Genomic DNA, 27,591 nt, shown 5'->3' on the forward strand with positions numbered 1-27,591 from the left:
CCCCTCAAAAAAAAAAAACAAAAAACCACCACCCTCCCACCACCTTCCACTCTCATTAGCTCAGTTGGATAGGGAAAACTTGCTCTTAAGGTTTATCTGGGACTAGGGAATAGATATAATTTTTGCTCAGGAGATGGAAAAAATTTCAGTGACACTTGAAATGGTAAGACTTTGACATTTTATTAAGAAATATCTTTTTATTTTAAATGATAGTACAAAAATTGTATATATAATATAGATTTGTATAGGTGTACATACACATAAATGCTCACACACACACATGAACTTGCTCATCAGATTCAAACCCTATTTTATTAAAATCCTAAATAAGAGAAGTAGATTTGTTTTCCTAAAATGTACTGTACATAAAGCTGTCAGACAACTTGTAAAACTGAAGCTGTTTTGAGAAGCTAAGCACCCCACCTACCCTTTCTCTGGCCTAACACAAGTGGCCTTGGCAGAAGGACAGTACACAGGGCAAAGCCAGAGAAGGGAGCTGTTATTATTACTGCTGATAAAACAAGATGCCTGAAACCAATGAGGAAGCACAGGATATAGAGCATGACCTAGATTAATTCTCAGAATTAAGAATAAACCACTTAATAAACAGAAAATATGTGGTGGGGAAGGCAGGGAATAGAAAGAGGAAAGACAAGGCCCATAGATTAGAAATGACCTACTAATTAAGTTCCAGTGCCTGGGAAAGGCTCAATGAGATAAGAACAATGGGGTCACAGAAGCAGAAGTAGTTAGAGGGGAAGGGGAGGAGAGAGAGACAGGGAATCACAATTTCCTGCCATTAACAAGCCAAACTGCTCTGTAGTACAATCTTGGGATATCACTCCACCTCCTAATCTTAAAGAGGCTTAAAAAAAAAAAAAAGGCAGTACCAGAGGTTCAAAGCTACTTAAATTGAATTCACATCCTTCTTGCTCCTGTCTCTTGGTAAATATGTTGGCACAGGAAATAGAATACTAACTCAGAAGGCGAAAACATAAAATGGAAATAGATAAGAGCCTAGAGCAGCACACAGGTATGCTTGGCTTGTATTCCATTCTAAAGCTCCTTTTCTGGCCATACAGAGATGTATACACATGGAGCAGAGAATAGAAGGCCATTCTCCAATAAATCTGGACAAAGACTGATTGCCATTCAGGATTAAACTTCTGGGAATAGTTCTCTATATTCCTCAAGATTTCTAGTTCTGGGGATCCATGATGTTGTTTGTTAGGACAGAGCCACAGAAATTTCTCAAAATGATCTTTTCTTAAAAGGATGAAGTGTCTAAACTGGAAAAGCAGATGTATAGAATGTCTGCTGCTTCTGCCACGGACCTTTATCTAGAGTTTCTTTCCTATTCAGAAGTATAAGAAATTATGCAAATGTCAGTCAAAACAGCTGCCACAGGAGTGGAAAGGAGGCTTGCTCTGTGGAAAGGCAGCTCCAGTTCTACCCTCGACTCTGCTCTGAAGCTTTCAGTTTACATGATGTCATCACACTATATGCTAAAGAAATCTCTGCAAAGCTAGGTACTGGCTCTCCCGAGGGCCTTACTCCTCAGGTTTCTCATTACTGCCTGTTGAGTGTGCCTCTCAGAAAAGGGCCAAAGTAATGCTTTTTCTTCCTCAGTCCCTTTAATGAATTGAAAGAAACCCTCTCTAAAGTGTTTGATGAAATAAAAAATATTTCCAGCTTTTACCAGGTACTTTTAGAATTGGACCTCAAAACAAAGAGAAAAGTGGGAAAATTCATATGTATTTATAAACATACACAATAATATACATGCAGCAAAGGGGTGTTAAAAAAAATGCACTGGTCACAAAATACCTAACTTCAACCGGAGAGCCTTCTGGTAAATTCATTTCTTTTACAGCAATATAAAGAGAGAAAGGAAAGTCATTTTGTATGCCACAGATTTCTAGTATTACTGAGCAGACACAAAAATCTTAATAAAGCAATGCTAAGGCTGAAAAAGAGGGCGAGGCAAAGCCAAAAATAATGAAACAGATATGACAGAGAAAAAAGAAAATATTTTAAGGTGCTGAGTTCAAAATACAGAAAACCTAAAGCCAAGTTCTCTCATACTTCAAGTAAGAGACCTCAACTATGGCATTATAATTAAGAGATCCCACAGAGGTAGTGATAGGAAGGGAATGTCCATCTATATATTTGTAAGTAATTTCCCTGAAGCCGGGAACAAGAACAGAAATACTAAGATTTATTTCTTTCTCTTATTTAGGGGGAAGCTTAAAACCATAATGTAAATGTAGGGTCTAAAATTTCTATATTAATACTGATACTATTAAAGCAGCTTTATTTTAAAATAAGCAGTCATCCTAGGTTTCAGGTTTTTCCTGCTCAAGTACCACCTCTGAACCACCTGTCTGTTATTTGAGTCTCTGTAATCCAACCTTACCAATAGACCAGTTGCATTCCCCAAACCCAGAAGACCTAGCAACATTTTCCCAACTTCCAAGGTTGATCCAGAAAAATATGCAAAATCATATAACGGTACTGCCAATAATGTCGTTAATAATATTAACTGCTTCAAGGGATCCTGACCTACCATTCTCTCTATGGCAATACCACTAGAGATCAAATCCTATTTTCCTTCTCTGGAATGCAAAATGTCTATTCCAGGTAAAAAAAAACAAATGCTCTTTTAGTACCCACTTCTTTCCAAACACTGCCCTTCTCTCTCTCCCTAACCCAACCCCTCCTTAAACTCCCTGTCTCAGAGACCCCATCATCAAAAATGACTTGGGCTATATGAGATATTTTTCTGGGTGGGAATGATAGGATTTTACAGAAAAAGAATAAGAACCTCTAAACAGTTCCTTCAAACAGTAGGGGCTCTGTATACTCAGAAGGGAGTGCTGGATGGAATCAGCACTAAGGTAGCTGGTTGGATGTAGATATTTTCTGCAGAGTTAACCTCCACCCCCTTAACAGGAAAGAAAAAAAAAAACCAAACAAACCAAAAAACAAGGAACTAAAGTCAATATATACACCAAGAAAACACACAAAACACATCTAAAGTAACACTTGGTCCCTCTATAGTTAAGCTAAAGCTCTGAAATGGAACACAATAGCAGCTTACTGTTAGCACCTGATTCACAAAGGGACTCAGAGAAAGGAAAAACATTGCAAATAGAAACAGAACGATTTGACAGCAGATACCACCATTTTACACTCACCCATACCTAGGCTGTTCTACTGAATTTCTCCACCATCCCCAAAGGTGCAGACTAATCTCTGATTATCTGGAAAGTGCTCAGTACTTGGTCCATGGAGAAAACCTAGCTAAGGTGGCCCAGAGCCAAAATTCATTTCAAAACTGATATTTTTGTCTACAAGCCTCTAACAGACAATTCTTTTGGGGCTTCCTTGGTGGCTCAGAGGGTAAAGTGTCTGCCTGCAATGCAGAAGACCCGAGTTGGATCCCTGGGTCGGGAAGACCCCCAGGAGAAGGAAATGGCAACCCACTCCAGTATTCTTGCCTGGAGAATCCTATGGATGGAGGAGCCTGGTAGGCTACAGTCCACTGGGTTGCAAAGAGTCAGACATGACTGAGTGACTTCACTTTCACTTTTCTTTTCACTTTTGTCAAATTTGGTTTGGGGAGTTATGTTTACAGTCTATTTTGAGCCCTAAATGATTCTGCACCTCTGGAAAACTGCAGCAAATTACTTCACTAATCAAAGTAAACAGAACCCTGTTAACTGTCACATTTTATTCCAAATTAAAAATACATGTTTTCCCCATGATCGCTAATTAAGAAAATCTTATTCTAAACAGTCATTCAACTGTTTACTTGGCACATCTCCCTCTTGTTCAGTCTGCTCAGTCGTGTCCGACTCTTTGCGACCCTGTGGACTGCAGCACACCAGGCTTCCCTGTCCTTCACGTCTCTCTCTGGTTGCTTCTAATTTATAACAAGGCAAGTCCAGGATGATGACCTCTCCACAACCTCTCTCTCTCTCCACCCATATTCCCATTCTTTAAAAAAAAAAAAAAAAAAACTCCAAGAAATCCCAGCAATGAAACACTTTCTAAAGTGTCTAGGCAAAAGTAGCAGGCATGGTGGGAGAGAAGAGAGTAAGGTGACAAAGATCTGGCCAGAATCTTTGGTTCCTTATGTTATGGCACTGGTTGTCCTTATCCCCTCTGCCAACACTGAGCACCTATAAAGCACAAAAGCTCCACACAAGACCTGACCTTAAGAAAATAACAGTGTACTCAGCCCAAATCAGATGGATTAAAAATACAACATCCTCAGCCTTCATCTCTCCTCCTGTCTTTTCTTGCACATGAGTGGATACCATGTAAGTTCCACAGAAAGGCACACTTAGCAAACTCAACAAAATTTTATAAAGTTAAAAAGTTCATATTAAAGCTTGATATTACATAAATAAATGTTTGGAAGCAAGTTGTTCTGACAACAGACTACCCTCCTCATTGCAATTTCATAAAATCTAGCCAGAGCAAAGTTGGTATCTCGAGACCAGACTGTTTCCTAACCCCACGAGTCTCTATTGTGGCCACTTTCCAGCATCGCAGAGGTGCAGCTGGAGGATTTGGGATCTACATACACTTCTCCCACATCAACAAGTTTTCTTTCTTTTCCAGTTTTTAAAAATTTTATTTTAGTTTCTTAAACTGGCATCTGGGCTATGGACACACAATGGATGCAAATTCACTTAGGTGATTTCTTCTCAGTGAAATTAACTCAGGATAGTGGGGAGTGCCTGCCTGTTCCTTTGGAAGCAGAATATATTTGTCTCCCCCAAAGCTTACATCTAATCCCTCCTCCCAATTAGGTTTCTTCCCTAATGGGTACACATCATAAATCTAAGGCAAAGTTTCAGGTCACTTGATGGTACAACTATTAAAGGCTCTGGGTATGTATGTCCATATTAGAAATATTATTTCAAAATCTTCTGATGGAAAGTCAGTTATTTAAAAAACAATCAGTCCATAACATCCACCTTTCTTTTACCACTATGCTTCAAGCAATGATGTGAGCTGAGAAATCTGGTCCTTATTATTTTGGACCCTCAGAAGACGTGTTCCTTAAATTTGGCTTTGAAGTTTCCAGTTGCACAGAGAGCTTTCCTGAGCCCAAGTTGTAGCCTATAGCATTGTACCCTGCTATAATTTTCTTCTTTAGGACATTCTTAATATTTACACAATGTTTGTCCTCTGTATTTTTTTTTAAAGAGGAAAAAGATGGACACAGTACAAGTTGTGGCCCTTGCACATTAAGTTGAAACAGTTTCCATGGAAACTCCAGTATGAGGCTCTGTGGTCCCTACTGCCCCAGTCACTTCTGTCTCTCTCTCTTCCATCTCCCCCTCTGTGACTACTACAGCATCTACCTCAGCCACCTCTTCAACCATGGCAAAATCAACTCCATTGGGCTGTTGTCGGGCCATGGCCTCTAGTTTGAGGCGGTATTGTTCTGCCTCCTGCTCTTTCTTTAGAAGCTGGTGTCGGTATTCCTGGGCTCTCCGATTCGCCTCCTGGAGTTGCTGCTGAAGGAGCTCTCTTTCAGTGCCTTCCTATAAAAGTAAACCACACAGGTAAGGACTCCTAAGAGCAGACAAAAAGAGAAGGGTTCAGGCCTTGAGAAGTCTGGCTTTTGAGTCTTTGCCTTCTCTCCACCACTGTTAAAAACATACCTTGCTTTCTTCCACACTGTTTGTCATCTCTTCTATCCTTGGTTTCTTAGTCAGTGGCAATTTCTCTGCTTCTTCTGCCTCTTCCTCAATGACAGTCTCCTCTGCAACCTGACCAGCAGGTACAGTTAGAACTATAAGCCAAAGGACACCAATTGGAGGTGATGAATACATAGTAAAACAAAGAGATTTTGCTTACTTTGAATCAGAAAGCAAACTAAAACATATTCTCTGATATCTTCGGATTTTAGAATCATATCTCTTCAGATTTTAGAATCAACAGGTAAGGCATGGCTTTGTAGAGAGAAACCGAAAGGATGAGAGGCACTAAGAAGACTTCAGATCGACTTCCCTGGTGGTTAAGAATCCTTCTCACAATGCAGGGGATGCAGGTTTGAGCTCTCCTTAGGACACTAAGATCCCACATGACCTGGAGAAACTAAGCCCACATGTGGCAGCTACTGAAGCCTGTGTGCTCTGGAGCCTGCACGTCGCAATCACTAAGCCTGCATGCTACAACTAGAGAGATCGTACACCACAACTAAATATCTTGCATGATGTAATGAAGACCCTAGGTGTCACAACTGAGACCCAGAGCCAAATACACATTTTTTTAAAAACAGAAAAATAAAGGCGACTTCAGAAAGGAAGGGCAATGATTTGTAGCTTTGGAAGCCATGCAGTTAAGACCCAAGTCTGAAGCTTTTATATAAAAGACGCTGTGACCACTCAGCTTACAATCTGCAGGAATAACTTATCTAAAGTAGGTCTAATGTCTTAAATAAGAATTTTAAGAAAACTTTCATGAAAGCAGTTTACCATCAGCTATGTCTAATTTAACTATTTCTCTTCTCATAGATAAGTGAGAAAAGGGTCAACACACAACACACAAGATGTACTGCACACCTATCAGAACGGCTAAAATTTTAAAAATAGTGATAACACCCAACACCCAATTCTGGCAAGAATGTGGAGAAACTGGATTATTCATAAATTGCTGGTGAAAATGTAAAATGGTATAGTCACTATAGAAAAATTTTTTTTTTACAAAACTGAACATGTATTTACCATATGACCCGGAAATTGTACTTTTGGACATTTACCCCAGAAAACTGAAAATTTATGTTCCTATAAAGCCTGTACATGATGAGTCATAACAGCTTTATTCATATATAGCCAAAAGCTGTAGACAACTTAAGTAGTTAAGTGATTAAATAAACTATGGAACATCCATACCATGGAATACTACTCAGCAATAAAAAGAAATGAACTACTGACACAAACATCAACTTGGATAGACCTTAAGGGAATTATGCTGAGAAAAAAAAACCCTATTGCAAAAAGCTATATACTATATGATTCCATTTCTGTAACATTCTTGAAATGACAAAAGCATAATGATAGAGAACAGATGAATTAGTGGTCGCCAATGGTTAGGAACGGGGTGGGAAGGGAAGTGGCAATAGATATAGAGTAGCACAAGGAGTCCCCGTGATGGAATTGCTTTCTATCTCAACTGTGCTGGTGCTTATACAGTAAACTGCACAGAACACAAACGCAAATGAAGGCAGAGAAAACTGCAAAAAATCTCAATAAGGTTGGTGGATTGTACCAAGATAAATTTCCTGTCTGTAATATTGCACTATTTGTATATTATACAAAATAGTACAATAGGATTCCCAAGTGGCACTAGTGGTAAAGAACCTGCCTGCCAACGCAGCAGACCTAAGTGACATGGGTTCAATCCCTGGATATGGAAGATCCCCTGGAGAAGGGAATGGCAACCCACACCAGCATTCTTGCCTGGAGAATCCCATGGACAGAGGAGCATGGTGGGCTACAGTCTGTGGAGTCGCAAAGAGTTGAATTACGACTGAAGTGACTTAGCACACATGCACAAAATAGTACAAAATATTTGTATTATTATCCAAAATGTTATCACTTTGGGAAACTGAGTGATAGATATATGGGATCTTTCTATATTATTTCTTACAACTGTACATGAATTATCATGTACAATTACATGTACAATTATCTCAAAATAAAAAGTTAAAATTATATTTAGGTTTTAGGATCCATTATGATTTTTGTTTAAAGCAAAAATTGATAGCATCAATTGATAGCAGTAGAAAGCAGCTTAGATATCTGCTAAGTGGAAACTGAAGTTTTGTCTGGAATTTAAAATTTCTTACAGTTAATCCACAAAATTTTGGCTTTCCTTCTTTGAGCCTGGTTAAATGCATCTGTAAAGAAGTAGTGCAGTTTATCCAGGCAAAACTTCGAAAATTTTTTTTCCCCCTAGGACTTTCCCCAGTGGTCCGGTGGTTAAAACTCTATGCTCCCAATGCAAGGGGCACGGGTTCAATCCCTGGTCAGGGAACTAAGATCCCGCAAGCTGGAGGACCTTAAATTTTTACTTTTTTCCCTTAAAACAACTCCGATCTTAAAAAAACAAAAAACCCAAAAACTCCATTCTCATTTACTTAATTCCATTACAAGTAGTCTCTCACCTACTCTGTGAGCTCTCCCAAACTTTAAATGATAATGTCCACAAAAACATCAGCAGTATATTTCCAAATAAAATTCCAAGAACTTATGATATAACTTGGATTATAAAGGTTTAATTCATACTCTTTCTTCCCATACTGCAAAGATCCATCAATTCAAATAATTTAAAAATTACAAAATCCTCATAATTATTTAGGCCAACTCAAATTGCTGATGACACAAAAGGCAATGATACCAACCCTCCTTTTTCAACCTCTAGTATTTCTGAGGAATGAAGTTGTAATGTTAGTGTCTCTTTTTTTCAAAAAAATTTCACTTAAGTATGTTTTAATAACTAATACATTCAGATGGTTCATAGATTAAAAGCTATAAAAGCATATACACTGAAAAGCTTCTCATCTGCCAAGGTGCCCTGCCAGAAGGGAACCAATGTTAAATGTTATTTCTGAATGTTCCTCCAGAGATAGTCTAAGTCTACAAATATATTAACAAATATACATATAAATTTATCCCTTTAAAAAATACAATGTAGCAAAAAAAAAAAAATACAATGTAGCATACTCTACACACTGCCTGCATCTTGCTCTTGTCACTTAAGGTATTTTGGAGATCAGACCATACTGGTATGTAAGAATCCTCCTCACTGTTTTTAATAGCTGCATAGTATTCCATTGCATGAGTAGGGTATACCATAATTTATTTATCCAGTTCCTTAATGACTTCTACTTAGGTTCTTTTTAATATGATGATTACAAATAATGCTGTAACAAGTAACTTAGTATATAGGTCATTTCTGTGTGTGTGAATATAAATTCATAGAAAAATAACTTATTAACCAGAAGGTATGTGCAGCTTCAATACTGATACATATTGATAATTTGCTCTTCAGAGGATGCATTCACACTCTTACCAGTGATTTATAAGAGTGCCTGTTTCCCCATTCCCTTGATAGCATGGTGCTTTAATGGTATATCGGTGCAGTATTTATATTTCTCTTGCCATAAATGAAATAAATTTTCCTATTTTTAAGAACCATCAGTATTTTCTGTGAACTACTAGTTTGCAATACTTGCTCTTTTTTCTATCAGGTTATTGGTTTTACTCACATATTTTATGTATATACTAGGAGAATTTGACCGGTTTTGGGTTTTTTTTTTCTTTTTCACAGCTTCTTTGCCCCATCTGGGATCTGGCATTCTCCCATTTCCCCCTACCTTGCCCTAATGCTTCGTTTTTAGAGGTGTGTTGAGCGTCTAAAATATCTTTTAATAAGCAACTGTCCACATGGACAACTCACCTTGCTGTCCATCTTGCACAGTCACAATAAACGGCTGGCCAATGCCTCCAGCAGGGATTGCAGTTTGGATATTACTCAGAGGGACTCCATCGGTCACTATGGTGATGACTCTCTGGCCTCCACTCCCCACCACTTGCTGGATTGATGAATCAACAGAATTTCCCTCTATGATTTCTTCTGAATTAGCTAGAGATGAAAAAAGTAAATATAAAATTACAGCTTAAAAAGATAGGAGTAGAGTAATTTCAGCCTCCTTGAAATTGATAATATCAGGAATAGAAAAGCTTGAAATACATTAGAAAGATGGGTTCTATGTACAAATACATTTTCAAAATGTTGGTTTAAATATGCTTAAATTTTTGTTTTTATTTTGTAGTAAGTATCAGAGACCCTAATGGACAAATGAGCACTGTGACTCTCTAATAGAAAATAAGATATGCTGAATTTCCCCAACATACTTGACCTTAGGACTCCTTTTCAGGAAGTATCTTGAAAGTCTAAGTAAATCTATAGAGCCTAGAAATATAACTATAAATTAGAGTAGACCTATTTCTATAAGAAATAAAGGCATTTAATAGAGAACTAACAAAATAACATGTCAAGAAGTCAAAACACTGAAGAAGTTTGATAAACAAAAACAGGTGGCTTCTCCCATCTGACTGATCAACAACAACATAAATAGCAACGAACACTATTTACTATGGGCCAGGCACCTTTCTATTAATAAGAACTTTACATGTATCATGTTGAATAAAGATTTTCACTTTGGTTAGTCAATATCCCCAGTAACTATTAGGGGAAACAGTTCCTACTACTATGAAATTTCTGTATCTAAAGAGTCACAAGGAGAAGTTTGCATTAGGGGTAGGGACTATCCATATGAGATGCGTTCAGGCAGTTCAATGGTAATAGAGCACTCACACCTCTTAGAAGCAAAGAACAGTTAAATGTTAGAGCTGAAAGGACCCTGATAGATAATCTAATCCAACTACCATGTCAGAGATGAGGAGGCAGACCTGAAGAAGTCAAATGATTTATCCAACATCAAAGAGCAAATTAGAAGAGTTAACAGGCACAAGTTTAATACGTTCCTTTTTCCTCTGCCATGCTGCTCATTCACACGCATCTGAGTAGAGATCTTTATGATTGCTACCAGTTGGAAAAATAGAATTGGAGGAATGTTCTCAGCATCCAAATGTCTATGACAGAAAGAAATCAACAATCTGCTTTCATTTATGATGGAGCAGATTGCCAGAGGGCTCCGGAAAGATTCCTAGATGACTATTTACCCCTATCTATAACTATTTGCCTCCTACCTATATGAAGTCTTAAACCTTTTCCCTGGAGGTCACTAGCTCTGGGTAAGGGACATGAAACCTTTCTGTTTTAAAATCAGAAGGGCACTATACAGGATTTATCTCCACAAATCCACTGGGAATGCCAAAATAACATCTCCAGTGAAATGAAGCACGCCAACCTGGGGTACACAGGATGTAACAACGAGTGAGGTAGCAGTCCCATGTATTTTGATGCTTTAATACAAAATATCTAGGCTGCTATTTTGAATAATTCTATGATAGTATCAGTCAAAACACAACATAGAGTATTTCCAAAACTCTGCTATATAAGACTAAACATTTCATCTGATGTAACTTGAGTCAGTGCAAACAAACTTGAAGCTGCAAGAATACAAAGGAGTAACTTACTCATTCTCTGACATTATTCAGCTGACTGATTGTATCACTTAGTGATTTTTCGTTCTGATGCTCAGTGACTCTACATCCCTTTATCTTATTTGTCTCTAACCATAATTCTTTAACATTTCATGGAAATTAAATCTGCTGGGGAGTTGAAAACAAAAGAAGAAATGGTGATTCACCCAGCAGATATCCCTTACCTACCTGTGGCTCTGTGTGAGTTGGAGAGGGGAGCTGATGCCTCAGCAAGAGCTGCAAGAGTGGCCAGCACTGAGGTGGTAGAATTTGAGAAGTGTACTGTTGAGGAGGCATGGGGGTCACCTATTTTGGTAAAAAAGGCAAATGAGGTCCAGTGGAGAGAATAAATAGAGATGAACTAAAATGGCTTATTAAATCAAAATCTCAGCTTTTCCTTAATCTTGCTTCCTAATACAAAGTTCTATAAACCGATTATCATGGTGTTAAAACTCTTAAGGTTTAAAGTTTTCCCTTTAAAGTGGATTAAGATAATATGCTTGGTATAGGGCCATTACATTCTCTTCATCTGATCATTCTCTTGGCACTGTCAAGGCTGAGCATCAGCAGCTAACACACCAAGAGTTCCAACGACTCCCAAGGCTGGCGGTACAGAGCTGTCTTGGCAGCAGGCAGTACTTACAGAGCCGCCTCACCCCAAGCCAGGCAGTGGTGAGGGAACAGGCCCCTCCTGGGCTTCAGTCAGTCACGCCTCTTTTGTTCACCAGCTAGAGAGGTGAGAAGACTAGGCCTGACCTCAAGGGCAAGGATAGGTAAAAACCTGAAGTCTCACATTTTGAATGATAAAGGATAGTACAATTAATTGATGCTAAAAAATAACAATTACTTAGTTATGTCACGATATGCTATTTAAAAAAACTTCGTTCATAACCTTTTCCTCTATCTATGTGATATACTTACAGCTAAGTTCCAAGAGGGAAGTGCATTAGATCTGGCAACAGACATGCCTAATTTTATGAACCAAAAGTATTACTCAACAGTTTTGCATAAATCCAACTTTTATAACATGAACTGCATTTCCCCAAGTCTTTCAATATAATTTCAGAGATAACTTATTGTATCAGTTGCAAATTAATTGCCACTTGGCTCCAAATCCACCCTTCTTTGCCATGCCTTGTGATACTGAAGCTGAATCCTATAAATATTTCCTGTCATCTGGCAGGAGATTAAGTTTTATCACATAGAAGTGACTGCTCCCCATACTGGCTATTCCTATATTCTTTAGAGTTCTCCTCACCTCTTAATAGTTATCCATTGTTACTAACAAGTCTTTTGAAGTTTATAAATTATATATTTATAATATATATTTATTGTATAGATATAAGTATTTATTACATATGTATAATAAAACTATGTATAATTAAACTATACCACACATAATTTTGTCTCCTGGATGAAATGGACTGATACACTTATCTTCTTTTTTTAAAAAAATAATTAGTTAATTTTATTTATTTTGGCTGTGCTGGGTGTTCATTACTACATAGGTTTTTTTTCTGGTTTCAGGGAGCAGGGGCTACTCTCTAGTTGTGGGGCATTGGCTTCTCTTGTTGTGGAGCATGGGCTCTAGGGCATGAAGGCTTCCATAGCTGCAATTCCTGGGCTCGAGAGCACAGGCTCAATTAGTTGTGGGGCATGGGCTTACTCTGTGCCATGTACAAACCTGTATCTCCTGCATTGGCAGGCAGACACTGTACTTCCGAACCACCAGGGAAGCCCTAAATGTACTCTTACTTTTTGTTTTCCCAATAATATACCTTAAAAAAAGTCAATTATCTGTAAAATACTTTCAAAGCTTTTGGATGATGACTGTGGGAGTGAAGATAAGGGTGGAGAAAATAATGATATCCTTATTTTAATTCTCTCATACTCAAGGAACCAAATGGTCTTAGTGAAACACAGTGTATGGCCTCTAGAAAGAGCTTGTGTCAATCTAATGACCTTGTAAGAGCAAGATTAGCTATAGCTTATACTCTAATTTTCCTGCTTAGTTCATGTTTTTCTTATCACTCAGACTATCATACCAAGTGCTGACATAAGAACTCACAAATGAAACAAACAAGGAACAAGCAAGTTTTAGATACATCCCTCATGGAGGTTGGAATATATGTGACAGTAAGTCACTAACAATAAAAAATACACTGCTATTATTTTATCACAGTTAAAACACACACAGACAAACACACAAACAAGGCTGTTACATTTAAAGTTCAAATAGGACAAATCAGGTAGGCCACCAAGCTAAAGAAGTAGAAGACTACTTGGGTAGAACTGCTTCATGAGAAAGGCATTATAAACTTTTTAGCACATGATGATTCCAACCTAAGGGTATTTGTTCTCCCTCTGATTCAAACATAATGACTCGCCCAACTTCTCTTCAATAACAAGATGAAGAAAGAACATTTGTGAAAAATTAGGTTTAGTATTCTGACAGAATACTAAATTGAAAAGTTGAAACTGAAAAGAGATGACACAAATGATTTCTTTAGACTTATCCCAGAGAGTTCTGGGAAAATAAAGTACTTTATTGTTAAATAATGCTAATTGCTTCATTTTAATACAAGACCCCCATCAAATAAAGTGAAATGTGCATGGCTGCTGTTGTTTTGGAAGGAAAATGGCATTGTTAGTGACAATTTGTTACCTACTCAGAATGTGGCTTATATAAACTCTTCAGATCAGGATTTAGGGGCATGTGCTATGGTTGGCTAGGCAGTCTCACCAAGTCAGTGAAAACTGGTGGTGGTGGTTTAGTTGCTAAGATTCAGAAAAATTAAGTAATCTTCCCAGGGTCATGCAGCTAGTGAATGTCAAGAGCCCAGATCAGAACCTAATTGTCAGATTCCAAAGCCTGTACTCTTTATGAACCAATATAAGGCAATTTGTACTTGACTCTGGAGTGCATCTTCTGATTCTACAGAAAAAGAAAATTTATCTTCATAACTCTGTTTTGCCCTGATTAATATTTAAGTTAGTCTGCCTTCTCCAGTCACTGCAGTTTGATGGTGGCACTGATGATAACTGATATCTTTAGTCACAAATGGAAAATTGAAAGCAATCTTTATAGTTTGGATTTTGGTATCAAAAATATCCACCAAAATGACAATCCTAGGATACTTACAGTTAATTATTTTTTTAAAAAAAAGATTTATATATTTATTTTCTTTCTGGCTGTGGTGGGTCTTTTCTGTTGTGTTCGGGCTTTCCTCCAGTTGCGGCAAGCGGGGGCTACTCTTGGTTGAAGTGCACAGGCTTCTTACTGTGGTGGTTTTCCTTGTTTCCAAGTATAGGCGCTAGGTGTGTGGGCTTCAGTAGTTGCAGTGTTTGGGCTCAGCAGCCGTGACTCCTGGGCTCTAACGCACTGGCTCAGTAGCTGTGGTGCACAGGCTCAGCTGCTCCACAGCAAGCAGGATCTTCCTGAATCGGTGTCGCTTGCACTGCAAGGCAGATTCTTAACCACTGGACCACCAGGGAAGCCCATTTTCAGTTAATTCCTAAAAATATTGTTGGATGATGGGAAATAAGAGGGCTTCTCCACCATTCAGGAAAAGAAAATCCTTAAAGCCAGTTCAACAACACAACCTGAATTTGACTGAGAACTTTTCTCCTTTCTTTTATCTGCACTGATAGGCCAATCCCCTAAATGGAAACAACTAGGTAGAACTGCTTCATGAGTGGGATGACACTGGAGAGATCAGCTCTAATTATGTGATGGTTCAGCAATTTCAATTTGCTGCTGTCAACATACAGAAGAGAAAAAAGGAGTAGGTTTGCCAGAAGCAACATGACAAGCATGATATAGGTCCACAAGAACCAAGGCTAAGAATCTTTATGCTGAATGTCTTCAACGTTGCTTATCATTCCAGTAAGAGTCTGGAGAATTTCAGTAGTTGGACTAAAGACTTAATTTTAGCCCATGTTGTAAACATATTACTTTATTGGCTTCTAAAAACTTTTGAATTAAAAAAACACTTGCTCTAATCAGTGTGTCCTGAACCACAACAAACCCAAATGGCTGTGAATATTCTGATTACATATATACATATATTTAAGCTAAACTTTTTGAATCATGCAGCTGAAAACTGCAGCACAGAAATTTTAATTGACAGTTGATAGCTTATAAAATGAAGGGCACTACTGCCCCCTTGTGGGCACGAGAGAGTCAATCACTGAGAAGTTACATTTTCATTCAACATTAGCTATTACTGAAACCCTGCTATAAAATGTGTACTGAAATACAAAATCTCAGTCTGACCACAACCTCATGAAGTAGATTATTATATTCTAATTTAATATATAAGTACAGAAGGTTTAGGGAAGTAAGTAGTATTTCTAAGGTCAAGTATCTTAGTCAATTAATAAATCAGTATTTGAAAGCAGTTCTGGAATGCAAAAAACATTTGTATAATGTGTATTCTTTCTAGTTTATACTGCCTCTCAATAATAATACATCAGTCAAAATCTTCCTCTGATATTTTACAAACAACTATGAATACAGTTCCAATTTTTAAATGAAAATCGGGAACAGAAAAAGAAACCAAAGGTCAGTAGGAACACTTATTTAAACAAGGACATAATTTCTCTCATTGTAAAACAAATATCTGTAAGAAGATGTTGAAAATAAACTTGATTTGCTCCTTTTTGCTCCTTTTTATTTAAAAAAATTTATTATAGTTGATATACAATGTTGTACTAGTTTCTGCTGTATGGCAAAAGTAGATTTGCGCCTTTCTAGATCGATATTTTATTTTTATTTAAGACATAAATACTGTGTACTGTGTACTGGTGGTACAGTAGATAAGACTCTGCCTGCCAAGGCAGGGGATGCGGGTTTGATCCTGGGTCCAGGAGGATCCCACGTGCTGCAGAGCAACCAAGCCTACTAAGCTAGTGCTCTAGAGCCCATGAGCTGCAACTACTGAGCCACATGCAGCAAGTACTGACACCCACACACCTAGAGCCTGTGATCCTCAACAAGAGAAACCAGCATAATGAGAAGCCTGTGCACCTGACTAAGAGTAGCCCCCACTTGCCACAACTAGAGAAAGCCTGAGCAACAAAGACCCAGAGCAGCCAAAAATAAATAAATTAAAACAAACACATACAAATGTCAAAAGAGCAACATCAAGTGCTTTTCTTTGCTATGTTGTTGTTTTATATGTTCTCAAGAACAAATCAGGACTCTTAAACTTTAGTCAAATAACCATACTTACCTCTTTTATATCAGCATCCAACAACCATTTATGTTTATTTTCTTATTTGTTACTGATTTAGACTATAAATATTTAACTATTTTCCTTAGTAGTACCATATTAAAGCACCTTATATTTTCATTTTGGGGTCAGATATAACCCTTCAACAGATTAATCTGTAGAATATTTTACTTTTAACACAGTTAAGCATTTATGTATAATCCTAAAGTATGATCTTCCCTTCCTCCAGAAAGAATAAAGCATTAGCTTTAAAATCTATTATAAATCTTCCATTTGGGGAATATTTTAATAAAGGAGGGGATATCAGACAGAGTATCTATTCATCTTATTAAAAAAAAAACCTGAATTCAGTTCATTTCAAGTCTAAAATAAATGTCACATTATCAGAACATCACCTGAGGTTGTCTTGGTGCTGGCTGAAGAAACAAGGCTTGCGAAGTTGACAACTTCTCCTGACGTGAAGATAAATGGGGTAGCCATAGTCACAGGGTTGGCTCTCTCCGGATTAGCATTCACCTGATTCTGCATTGCTTCCTATAAAACAACACAAGATATTTCAAAGTAAGAATACTTACTAACTAGCCTCAGTTATACAGTTACTGAACAGCCATGCCCCCTCCCCTGATCAATGCTCTGTCAAGCAGAACTAGTTCCAGCTCACAATGTCCTAGGGACCTCAGAGTTCTGGTTAACACTACTGTTTTCTTCTCAGACCAGGGCAACAGAGAGCTTAGGTTGCTTTCCCTATTATTTCTACCTTAAAAAAAAAAAAAAGGTGTATATTTGCAAAAACTTTTAGACAATTCACTTAACCTCTCTGGACACTGGTTTTTAATTTGAAAAATAAAAGTAGCCTAAAAAGGAATTTCCAGCACGAGTATTCTATGATCAGTTATGTACAAGACATGGTGCTAGCTGAAGATCCCTGCGGAGAATCTACAGAGAACAATATTCTCCAGAGTTTTGTCCAACTACTTATTCCATTCTGCCACTGAAGAAATCCCTAAGAGAATATATAACAAACAAATAAATGAGTGCCAGATTTTAAAGGCTAGTTCCATACACTGCATTTTTGCTTTCAGGGATATCTGCACAATTTCGGTATGAAGATGCTTACCTTTATTTTATTTCTTTTTTTATTTTCATAAGTAGTTTCCTACAAACATGATTACTACTTTAAAAAGTCGAATTATAACAGTGCTCACTCTAAACAAGGAATTGAAAGCTGAAGTGGGTAACCAGTCTGTAGGGAATCATACATCAGAAAAAAACAAACCACTGAAAATACAGCAGACATGGCTATTTTTTTTTTTAACACACAACTATCCGTTTGCTACGAGTTTCAACTGAAGCAGGTTATACATTCTCTGGTTACCATAAAATTCCTTCTTGAACTAGCCCCTTCCACCCTCCATTATCACTAATTCTAGCCCTCATTGACTCTTGCCTGGCCTAATGAAAGTCACTAGACGGTAAAGAATCCGCCTGCAATGCAGGAGACACAGATTTGATCACTGGGTTGGGAAGATCCTCTGGAGAAGGGAATGGCAATCCACTCCAGTATTCTTGCCTGGAGAATCCTGGAGACAGAGGAGCCTGGTGGGCTACAATCTGTGGGGTCACAAAAAGTCAGACATGACTGAGCAACTAACACTACTACTACTATATGGTTCTTCAGCATTTTCTTCTCTCTCAAGTCTGTGTACCACACTCCAAACAATCACCTTTTTAAAAAAATCTCATATTAATCCTATATTTAAAAGCTTTTATTGGAACACCACAAATAGTCCACACTCTTGCACACCATGTAACACCGCTCTGTTCAGAACTCAGCTTTTCAAGTCTTAGCTCCTGCCACTCCCAAACTCTGCTTCCTTGACCAATCTCTAGGCACAGAACTATTAATACTTACTCTTTCCTGATCATTCCATCCCCTTTCACACCGCTGTGTCTTTGATTTGCTTTTTCTAGCTTAGAATATAATTTTCTCACATCTCTGCCTAATGGTCCTTCAAAACTCAGTTCAAAGTCTACATATACTTTGATCTTTGCCTTAAGCATGATCAAAACTCCCTCTCGTAACACCTACTAGGTATCTGTTTATCATCATAGTGTTAAATCAGTATAGTATTGTACTGCTTTATATTTTGTCTTTACCTTCATTATGCTGTAAACACTTCAAGGACAGGGCTATGCCCTATTAATCTCTGTATCTCTCATCCTGTTATTTCCTGATATACACATACTGGCTTAAGAAATCAATGGATGATATCATCATCAGTTCAGTTCAGTTCAGTTGCTCAGTAGTGTCTGACTTTTTGAGACCCCATGAATCATAGCACACCAGGCCTCCCTGTCCATCACCAACTCCCGGAGTTTACTCAAACTCATATCCATCGAGTCGGTGATGCCATCCAACCATCTCATCCTCTGTCGTCCCCATCATAGCTGATTTTTAATTCTGAGATGGTTTCCTTACAACTCAATATGCTTTAGAGCTATGTTCTATCTCACATCAGTTGATGTATGTTCATAAAACATAAAGAGGCTTTTCATATTATCCCAAGTCAAGCTTAATTAAAAAGGGAAATTTTCATGGAGAAAAAAAAATTCTAAAGCCCCATAAATCTTATTTTTGTACTGGTCACAACATTGCTCTTCAATCATCAAGAATAATTCAGAGTTTTATGGAATTTTTTTTTTAAGATACTAATGACAATCACAAGATTGAGACATAATGAAAGTACTACTTTGATAAGATACAGAAAACTCAGTTTTGATTCAGCTTCTGCAAAAAATCCTTAACTTCAGCTAAAGTATACTGTGGTGGTATAAAAAGAATAGGACCTGAAGGATGACCAGAATCTCAGCATTGTTCTTCTCCAGGGCTATGTCGAAAGCAGATTTATCAAACTTGCTGAAAGCATGGACATCAGCTCCATACTTGATAAGCAGCTCTACAACATCTCGATGGTGGTGCTCTGTGGCCCAGTGCAAAGCTGTCATCTTCAGCATGTCCTTGGCATTCACATCTGCACCATTCTGTCATAAAAAAGTAATTTTTTCAAAGAGATACTGGTTATAGTAGCACAGGTGCAATACCCCATCACCAGATACCGAGGATTTCAATATCGATTACACATACTCAAATTTAGAAATGTTTATGAAATATCAAAGGGAAAAACATGTCTAAAATCCTTCTGCATGCTGACAGACACAATGCCTTAAATGAGAGGGTCTTTTAAGGACATCACTGGAAAATTATAACAGATGGGAGAGAAGGGGAAAAGAACAGATTTTTGTTGCATTTATTAACGGTGAGCTGAGTGCCTGAAAAAACAGGCATAAGAACAAAGAACACCTGCAGAAGAATGAAGAAAAATCAATAGTCTGTTTAGCCTTCAAAAGATTAGAAAATAAGATGCTCATAGCTATGATGACTCTTGAAAGAACTACAACTCAATGCTATAAACTGTCCTAAATTTAATCTTTCCCAATCTAGTTTCCTAATGCCTATTTAAGTAAGAAAATAGTAAGATTATTTGTCTTTTTTACAATATAGACCCGCCACTATTCTTGCTTTACCCTAACAAGTAGTTCCACGATGTGTGCATGTCCATCAGCTGCAGCCATGTGCAAAGGGGTCCTGTCCACTTTGGTCCGTGCATCCCTGCTAACTCCTGCTCGAAGGAGCACTTCTGCTGTGGAATAATGACCATACTGGGCTGCAAGGTGGAGGGGTGATGTTCCAAGCTGTGGGGAAATAATACTCATTTAATATCAACTGTGTGCACAGTCCTAAATCATTACTGGAGGGATACAAATGAAGAACAGGAGAAGCCTAGGTTCCTGTCCTTGGAGAGAGAATCGGCTGGGCAGATAAACTGAAGAAATGATTTAATTAAAATTAATATACTAATGGACAAATAAACATACTATCAATTAAATAAGTGCTAAGTATAATGGCTTTAAGTCAGGTGGACTTAACAGGTAAAATTCCATAAAGGGTATGATTTTAAACAGGGCTTAGAAGGTTAAAAAAGTAGAAGAGAGCATGTTGAGTTAGGAACAAAGGGGAGGGATCAGCTCAGTTCAGTTGCTCAGTCGTGTCCGACTCTTTGCGACCCCATGAACTGCAGCACACCAGGCTTCCCTGTCTATCACCAACTCCCGGAGTCCACCCAAACCCATGTCCATTGAGTCGGTGATGCCATCCAACCATCTCATCCTCTGTCGTCCCCTTCTCCTCCTACCCTCAATCTTTCCCAGGATCAGGGTCTTTTCAAATGAGTCAGCTCTTCACATCAAGCCAAAGTATTGGAGTTTCAGCTTCAACATCAGTCCTACCAATGAACACCCAGGACTGATCTCCTTTAGGATGGACTGGCTGGATCTCCTTGCAGTCCAAGGGACTCTCAAGAGTCTTCTCCAACAGTACAGTTCAAAAGTATCAATTCTTTGGCGCTCAGCTTTTTTTTTTTTCCCGGTGCTCAGCTTTATTTACTTCTTTTTAAATTTCAGCCTAAAGGAAGATCTTTATTAAACAGGTTGACTTCTAAATGAACTTGAGAAATTCTCATTCAAATGAGGTATCCACATAAATGATTACAAAAATGTCTTATTTTCATCCTATATTCAATTGCTTAAATAACGTCTTTTTCCCCTGAAGTAAGCGTTAGTCGCTCAGTCGTGCCCGACTCTTTGCGACCCCATGGACTGCAGCCCACCAGGCTCCTGTGTCCATGAGATTTTCCAGGCAAGGATACTGGAGTGGGTTGCCATTTCCTTCTCCATCAGCTTTCTTTATAGTCCAACTCTCACATCCATACATGACCACTGGAAAAAACCACAGCCTTGACTAGACAGACCTTTGTTGACAAGGTAATGTCTCTGCTTTTTAATATGTTGTCTAGGTTGGTCATAACTTTCCTTTCAAGGAGTAAGCGTCTTTTAATTTCATGGCTGCAATCACCATCTGCAGTGATTTTGGAGCCCAGAAAAATAAAGTCAGCCACTGTTTCCCCATCTATTTGCCATGAAGTGATGGGACCGGATGCCATGACCTTAGTTTTCTGAATGTTGAGCTTTAAGCCAATTTTTTCACTCTCCTCTTTCACTTTCATCAAGAGGCTCTTTAGTTCTTCTTCACTTTCTGCCATAAGAGTGGTGTCATCTGGGTGTCTGAGGTTATTCATATTTCTCCCAGCAATCTTGGTTCCATCTTGTGCTTCATCCAGCCCAGCGTTTCTCATGATGTACTCTGCATATAAGTTAAATAAGCAGGATGACAATATACAGGCTTGACGTACTCTTTTTTCTATTTGGAACCAGTCTGTTGTTCCATGTCCAGTTCTAACTGTTACTTCCTGACCTGCATACAGGTTTCTCAAGAGGCAGGTCAGGTGGTCTGGTATTCCCATCTCTTTCAGAATTTTCCACAGTTTATTGTGATCCACACAGTCAAAGACTTTGGCATAGTCAGGAAAGCAGAAATAGATGTTTTTCTGGAACTCTCTAGTTTTTCGATGATCCAGTGGATGTTGGCAATTTGATCTCTGGTTCCTCTGCCTTTTCTAAAACCAGTTTGAACATCTGGAAGTTCACGGTTCACGTATTGCTGAAGCCTGGCTTGGAGAATTTTAAGCATTACTTTACTAGCGTGTGAGATGAGCACAACTGTAGGCAGGTTCAAAACAATTCTTGAGAAAAGTGTAAAAACTAGAAAGTGACATGTGAAATTTAGGGTGCAAATGTAATTGGTTGAAATTGAAGTTTGTTACCACAGTAAAGCAAAGCAGAAAGACTGATGAGATGAAGAGCCAAAAAAAAAAAAAAAGATAGCAATAGTGTGTCCATAGCAATAAACAAGCCTGTATCATCTCAAAGTAAATCTTGTTACTATCAGAGTTATCTATCAGCATCCATTTGGGTCAGAGATCTATCCTTTTCTTTGGGTTATGCTCTTTAATTTAAAACCTATTTCATTTATTCTTTGCTTTTCATATATTCAGTCTCTCTGCCTGACTGGATTTAACTCGCAATGCGCTTTTCAAGTCTATTTATAGAAATGTTAATCTCCTGGGTTTCCTTTCTTCCTTTTTGTGAAGTGTTTGCCTCTAAAATTATGAATTAATCACCTCAGAATAGAGGACACTGCTTATTGAATTGTTAAAATTAGGCAATGCTAACAAAATCTATGAATATTAAGCAAGCCCACGTTATAACCTAGACCTGCATCTTCTGACACTCTGCTCTCCAAGATGATTGTTCGAACTCATGAAATTACACCTTCCTCTTTAATGTTTTTTAACAGTGAAAAAGGAAACAAAATGGCTAGGCTCTTTCTTATTAATGAGGACATTTTAGAGAAAAGGAAACCAGGAGTTTATTAGTTTAGAAATGTACTCTTAGTATACTGATTTTGTTTAATTTCTAGCTAATTACAGAAGCCTATAATGCAAGTACACTCCAGAGAGAAGTAAACCTTTTAGAAAATACTCTAAAAAACATTATAGAAAATTACAAGTATATAATACTTTACAATTACCACCTATCTATCCACAGGAGATTCGTTCAATTTGGAAAACTAAAAGAAAAAGAAAACCATATATTCAGATGAGATAAAGATGATGAAACTCTTGTGGGGAGACTGAGGCAGAAAGACAATAAAGAAAAATCAATTCAGACTATTTAGTCTTTAAGGAAAAGGCTGCTAACAGCACACGCTGGGAATAATTAAGAAAGCTTACCCAGTCTGTGGTGAATGGGGCACCATTTGCCATCAATGTTCTCACTTCATCATCTTGGCCTTTTCTTGCTGCTTCTAGCAACCTCTTCCCTAAGTCCACCAAAGACATCTTCATACATAGGAACACAAATTTTCAGGAAGCTGTAACTCAAACACAAGGAAAGATGCCTGTAAAAATGTTTTTAGAAGACCTCTTATATTAGAATATATGTAAGATACTTCTCAAGTGGACTATTTGACAGGGCACTTCTTTTCTACTTCAATACAAACCGTCAGGTATTTGCAAAGTTTCAGGCCCTAAACCATAGTTCCCTCACTTTCAATCTCGAGTAAAATACTTTGAAAATACATGAAACAGTGTTGTATGAAAGGAGAGAAGGTTAGCACTCCCCTTGACAAGGATGGAAGAGGCTCTCGGGCCTGACAACACGCATACGGTTAAGGCATTGCCACCTACTTCGTGGCATCTAACCACTGTTTTTTGTTTCAAAAGAACAGCATGTATACTATCTATGGTGAAACAGATCACCAGCCCAGGTGGGATGCATGAGACAAGTGCTCCGGCCTGGTGCACTGGGAAGACCCAGAGGAATCGGGTGGAGAGGGAGATGGGAGGGGGGATCAGGATGGGGAATAAGTGTAAATCTATGGCTGATTCATATCAATGTATGACAAAACCCACTGAAATGTTGTGAAGCAATTAGCTCCAACTAATAAAAAAATTAAAAAATAAAAAATAAAAAAAAAAATAAAATGTAAAGGAGTGAAAAAAAAAAAAAAGAAAATACATGAAACACATTGCTGCCTTTCTAGCTTAAGGACTCAATAAAACAGCATTACATCCCTTCGAAACAACATGGGTAGAAATAATGTGTTACATGAAAAAAAAATGAATAGACAAAGCAAGGATATTGAGACTCGGGTACGTGGAGGACATTTTTTCAAAAATGAACAGACATGTCACTGCACCTATCAGAAGTGTCTCAGCAACACCTAGAGTTTTTTTTAAAGTCATCAGTTTAGCCAGATTATATACTTTGTTTAAAAGTACAGTTGTGTCTAAAGTCATTGCAGTTTTTCACTTACTAATATGGGCATTATTAAATTTTTGTGAAAGCTCACAGTAAAATAGAAGCATCTGAATAGAAGAGTTTTTTCCTTCCTTGTAAAAGGCATACAGTCAACTCTCGGTCATTTAGGGTAAGAAAAAAGAGGACTTTCCTGGTGGTGCAGTGGATAAGAATCTGCCTGCCAGTGCAGGGGACATGGGTTCAATCTCTGGATCTGGGAAGATTTCACGGGCTGGGGAGCAGCTAAGCCCGTCCACCCGTGGGCTGGAGCACCTTGGAGCCTGTGCCACCCAGGAGAAGCCATCACAAGGAGAAGCCCATGCACCACAACAAAGAGTAGCTCCCATCTGCACACCTGAAGAAAGCCCAAGTGTAGCAATGAAGACCCAGCATAGCCAAAAAAAAAAGCTGCTGTTAAACACATGAAATCAAAGGCAATAAATGATGGAAACTGTCTTAAAAGCAACCAAAATGGCCATTTAAATTGATAGTTGTTGTAAAGTAAATTAGAAATGGGCCTGGGTATAAATTCAGAGTTGCACAGGATAATGAGAAGTTCCTGGATGGGACGCAGAATTATCTGAATGGTATATAATCATCACGCATTACAAATTTTCCAACCAGTGAGGAAATGGCTGTTCTTGATAAATCTAACTTTTACTATCTATTTGCTTTCATCTTGTACTTTTTTGTCTTAGTTGCTCTGTGGCATATGGAATCTTCCTGGACCAGGAATCAAACCCGTGTCTCCCGTACTGACAGGCAAATTCTCAACCACTGGACCACCAAGGAAGTCCCTATACACTTTTCTGATAAAATGAGAGGTGATACTAATAACTGTAATTTTTAAGTATTGTATAAAATACATCAACATTTGGATGTGGGCATTATTTGGTGAACCAATATTTTCAAATGACCCATATAGGTCACAAAATTACGCTCAGGTAAAAAGGGTCAAAGTGAAAGCAGATCAATGGGTTTTAAGGTAATCAAGTATAAAACATTCATTGACATGGTTTCAGATCCCTCATTGCAACTAACTTTTAAGAAATTTCCACTTGATGGGTTTTTGTGTAACACAGAAGAATAATCACCATTACCTGAACAAGCTATTAAAACACTTCTCTGGACTTCCCTGGTGGTCCATTGGTTAAGAATCTGCCTGCCAATGTGTTATATCTATATATAAAAAGTGTATCACCAAGCCCTAAACACTTCTATAGGAATTCCCTGGTAGGCCAGTGGTTAGGACTTGACACTATCACTGCTGGGGCTGGGTTCAATCCTTGGTCAGGCAACTAAGATCCTGCCTCAAGTCACACACCACATTCCCCCACCTCCCCCTCAAAATATGAAAAACAAAACAAAACCCAAAACACCTCTACGATAACTGATCACAAAGGGAAAGAACGTCCTACACAGGAATGTTGAGAAATGTTGACATGCAGCAGATTAAATTTTCCTAATATTGAAATTTCAGCTGTAGTCTCTACCACAAAAAAATATTCAGTTGTAGGCTGAGGTATCTGCTTAAGGAGATAGTTTGATTCACGTTCCTGGGAAGCTGATACTTCTGGAAAATAAGATCCTTTAATTAAGTTGATTTTAATCCCACTGCAACTGGTGTCCTTAGCTCCTGAACTCCAACAAAATATTTTTGAGCTATCAATTTTGTCCACCACAGTCTGCCTTCATATATATGTAAATTTTTATCACTTTTCTATAATCATATTTATAAGTCTGTGTATCAGTACCTCTAAATGACAAGTGACCCAAATGTTTCATCCCATTGTTTAAACAGGCCACCAAAAACCTTATTTATTATAAATTGTAGTTAAACTTTGGGGTCAGAATGTGAATAGGCTGTTGCATTAATCATTTGATAGGAAAAAAAAAAAGTTTCCTAGATATGTGTTCAAGGTTCTTTTCTCCCCTTATTCTCACTCTTTGCTTTTAAGTTAAAAGTAAAATGTATTTTAAAAATAATGGCATTTTGGGGGGACTATGTGTCATTTTCCCATATACCACCAGATGAGAGATGCAGCCTAAGGATAAGAGACAGTCTAGGTACTTCTGAGCTCCCTTGATTACTAAAAACAAAAGGAAAACATTTTCCCTTAGTGAATGTACCTCCACTTTCCCTACTGATCTAACTTGCCTTCCAGGATTGTGGAGATGAATAAAATAACAGGGCATCCACTTCCCCTCCCAAACGAACACACAAGAATTTTCAGTAAGTGTGTTTTAATAACTGATGAAGTGCTTGAGCTCTTCACAACAACGTACTCTATTACAAGAGAGTAGTTACACTTGTTGATACAAAAATTTAGGTGGGGCACTTCTTTCACTGTTACCAAAGCATATATGAACATAGATGCTTAAGAACATCTCTTGTGGACTGGGTGGATCAAATGGTACAATGAAAATACAGTCTCAGACGGCCAAAAATGTTAAGTTGCTGAAGGTAAATCATAGAATGTCCTTTTCCACAGATATTTTAAAAAGAGAGATGAGAGAGAAAGGTCCTTCTGGAAAGGGAGAGAAGAATGGGATGATGTCTGCGGGCTCAAGAAAATCTGTGAGAAAAGCAGAATGGTTAGAGAAGGAGAAATGGAATAGAGTCCATGATCTGACGACCTTTTTCTATTGCACACGTCCCCACTGCTCCGCCAGCTGTACAAACAACTGTGCAAGAACTGGAGGCGGAGCCCTCACTGCTCTTGCTCAGATTACTGAGCTCATTAATAATCTTTAGGCTATTCCTGGGATCAGAGAGTTAGGGAATCCTTTTTCTCCTCTATTACAGCGATGTTCAGTCTTTCTGCAAGAAGGATCCACTAGGGACAGGGAGTTAGGGTCTCAGCCTCGAGGGCAGCCCCCGGCCCGCGCGCCGCGCTGCCCCCTAGTGGTCACCTCTGTGGCCTTGGCTTCCCTCGGTCCGGCTCCCCAGCCCCAGGTCTTACACCCACCCCCTTCTTCACCTCCCAGTCCCCTCCCCTTCCTCCCGGCAGCATCCCCTTCCTCTCCTTCCCTCAGCCGCCCCCGCTCTGGCGAAGGGGCGCCGCTTCGACTGCACCGAGAAGTTTGGGGCCGAGTTGGAAAGCGGTGCAACTTTTCACGGCAGTCTCCCTTCCAGCCCTGACGCCCCCTCGAGCGCACGCATCTCTTTTTCCCCCTCACCTCCTCGTCCGGGACGCTGCCGGCTGTGCTTTCACCGAGCCCGCCAGTTTGGTCCTGTTTCCTTTTCTAGTTAAGACTCCCTGTCAATGACGGTTACTTTTTGGCCTTTTCACATATGCATATTTTGGGGGCCTTTAACCCCCCCTCGTGAAGAAATGGAGGCA

The 27,591-nt window shown here is 38.5% G+C and overlaps 1 protein-coding gene and 1 non-coding gene across 3 annotated transcripts; one reads left to right on the forward strand and one right to left on the reverse strand.

Annotated features, from left to right (window-relative positions):
* Nucleotides 1-161: 161 nt before the first annotated feature.
* Nucleotides 162-27,566, reverse strand: GABPB2 (GA binding protein transcription factor subunit beta 2). Of its 2 annotated transcripts, XM_043875577.1 has the most exons (9): nucleotides 27,428-27,566; nucleotides 23,179-23,318; nucleotides 20,015-20,182; nucleotides 19,277-19,471; nucleotides 16,825-16,963; nucleotides 11,385-11,501; nucleotides 9,484-9,669; nucleotides 5,682-5,812; nucleotides 162-5,561 (listed from the first exon to the last, which is right to left on the reverse strand). In XM_043875577.1, exons 2-9 carry the CDS (start codon nucleotides 23,290-23,292, stop codon nucleotides 5,262-5,264), a joined length of 1,350 nt encoding a protein of 449 aa, XP_043731512.1. In that variant the 5' UTR covers nucleotides 23,293-23,318; nucleotides 27,428-27,566; the 3' UTR covers nucleotides 162-5,261. The 2 variants fall into 2 exon arrangements, with proteins under 2 accessions (XP_043731512.1, XP_043731513.1); XM_043875578.1 differs by lacking the exon at nucleotides 11,385-11,501.
* On the forward strand, nucleotides 23,535-23,660 carry LOC122678609. Its single transcript, XR_006336258.1, has one exon. It is a non-coding gene; the product is annotated as a U6atac minor spliceosomal RNA (small nuclear RNA).
* Nucleotides 27,567-27,591: the final 25 nt, after the last annotated feature.

Source organism: Cervus elaphus, chromosome 20, assembly GCF_910594005.1.
Source record: "Cervus elaphus chromosome 20, mCerEla1.1, whole genome shotgun sequence".
Lineage (NCBI taxonomy): Eukaryota > Metazoa > Chordata > Mammalia > Artiodactyla > Cervidae > Cervus > Cervus elaphus.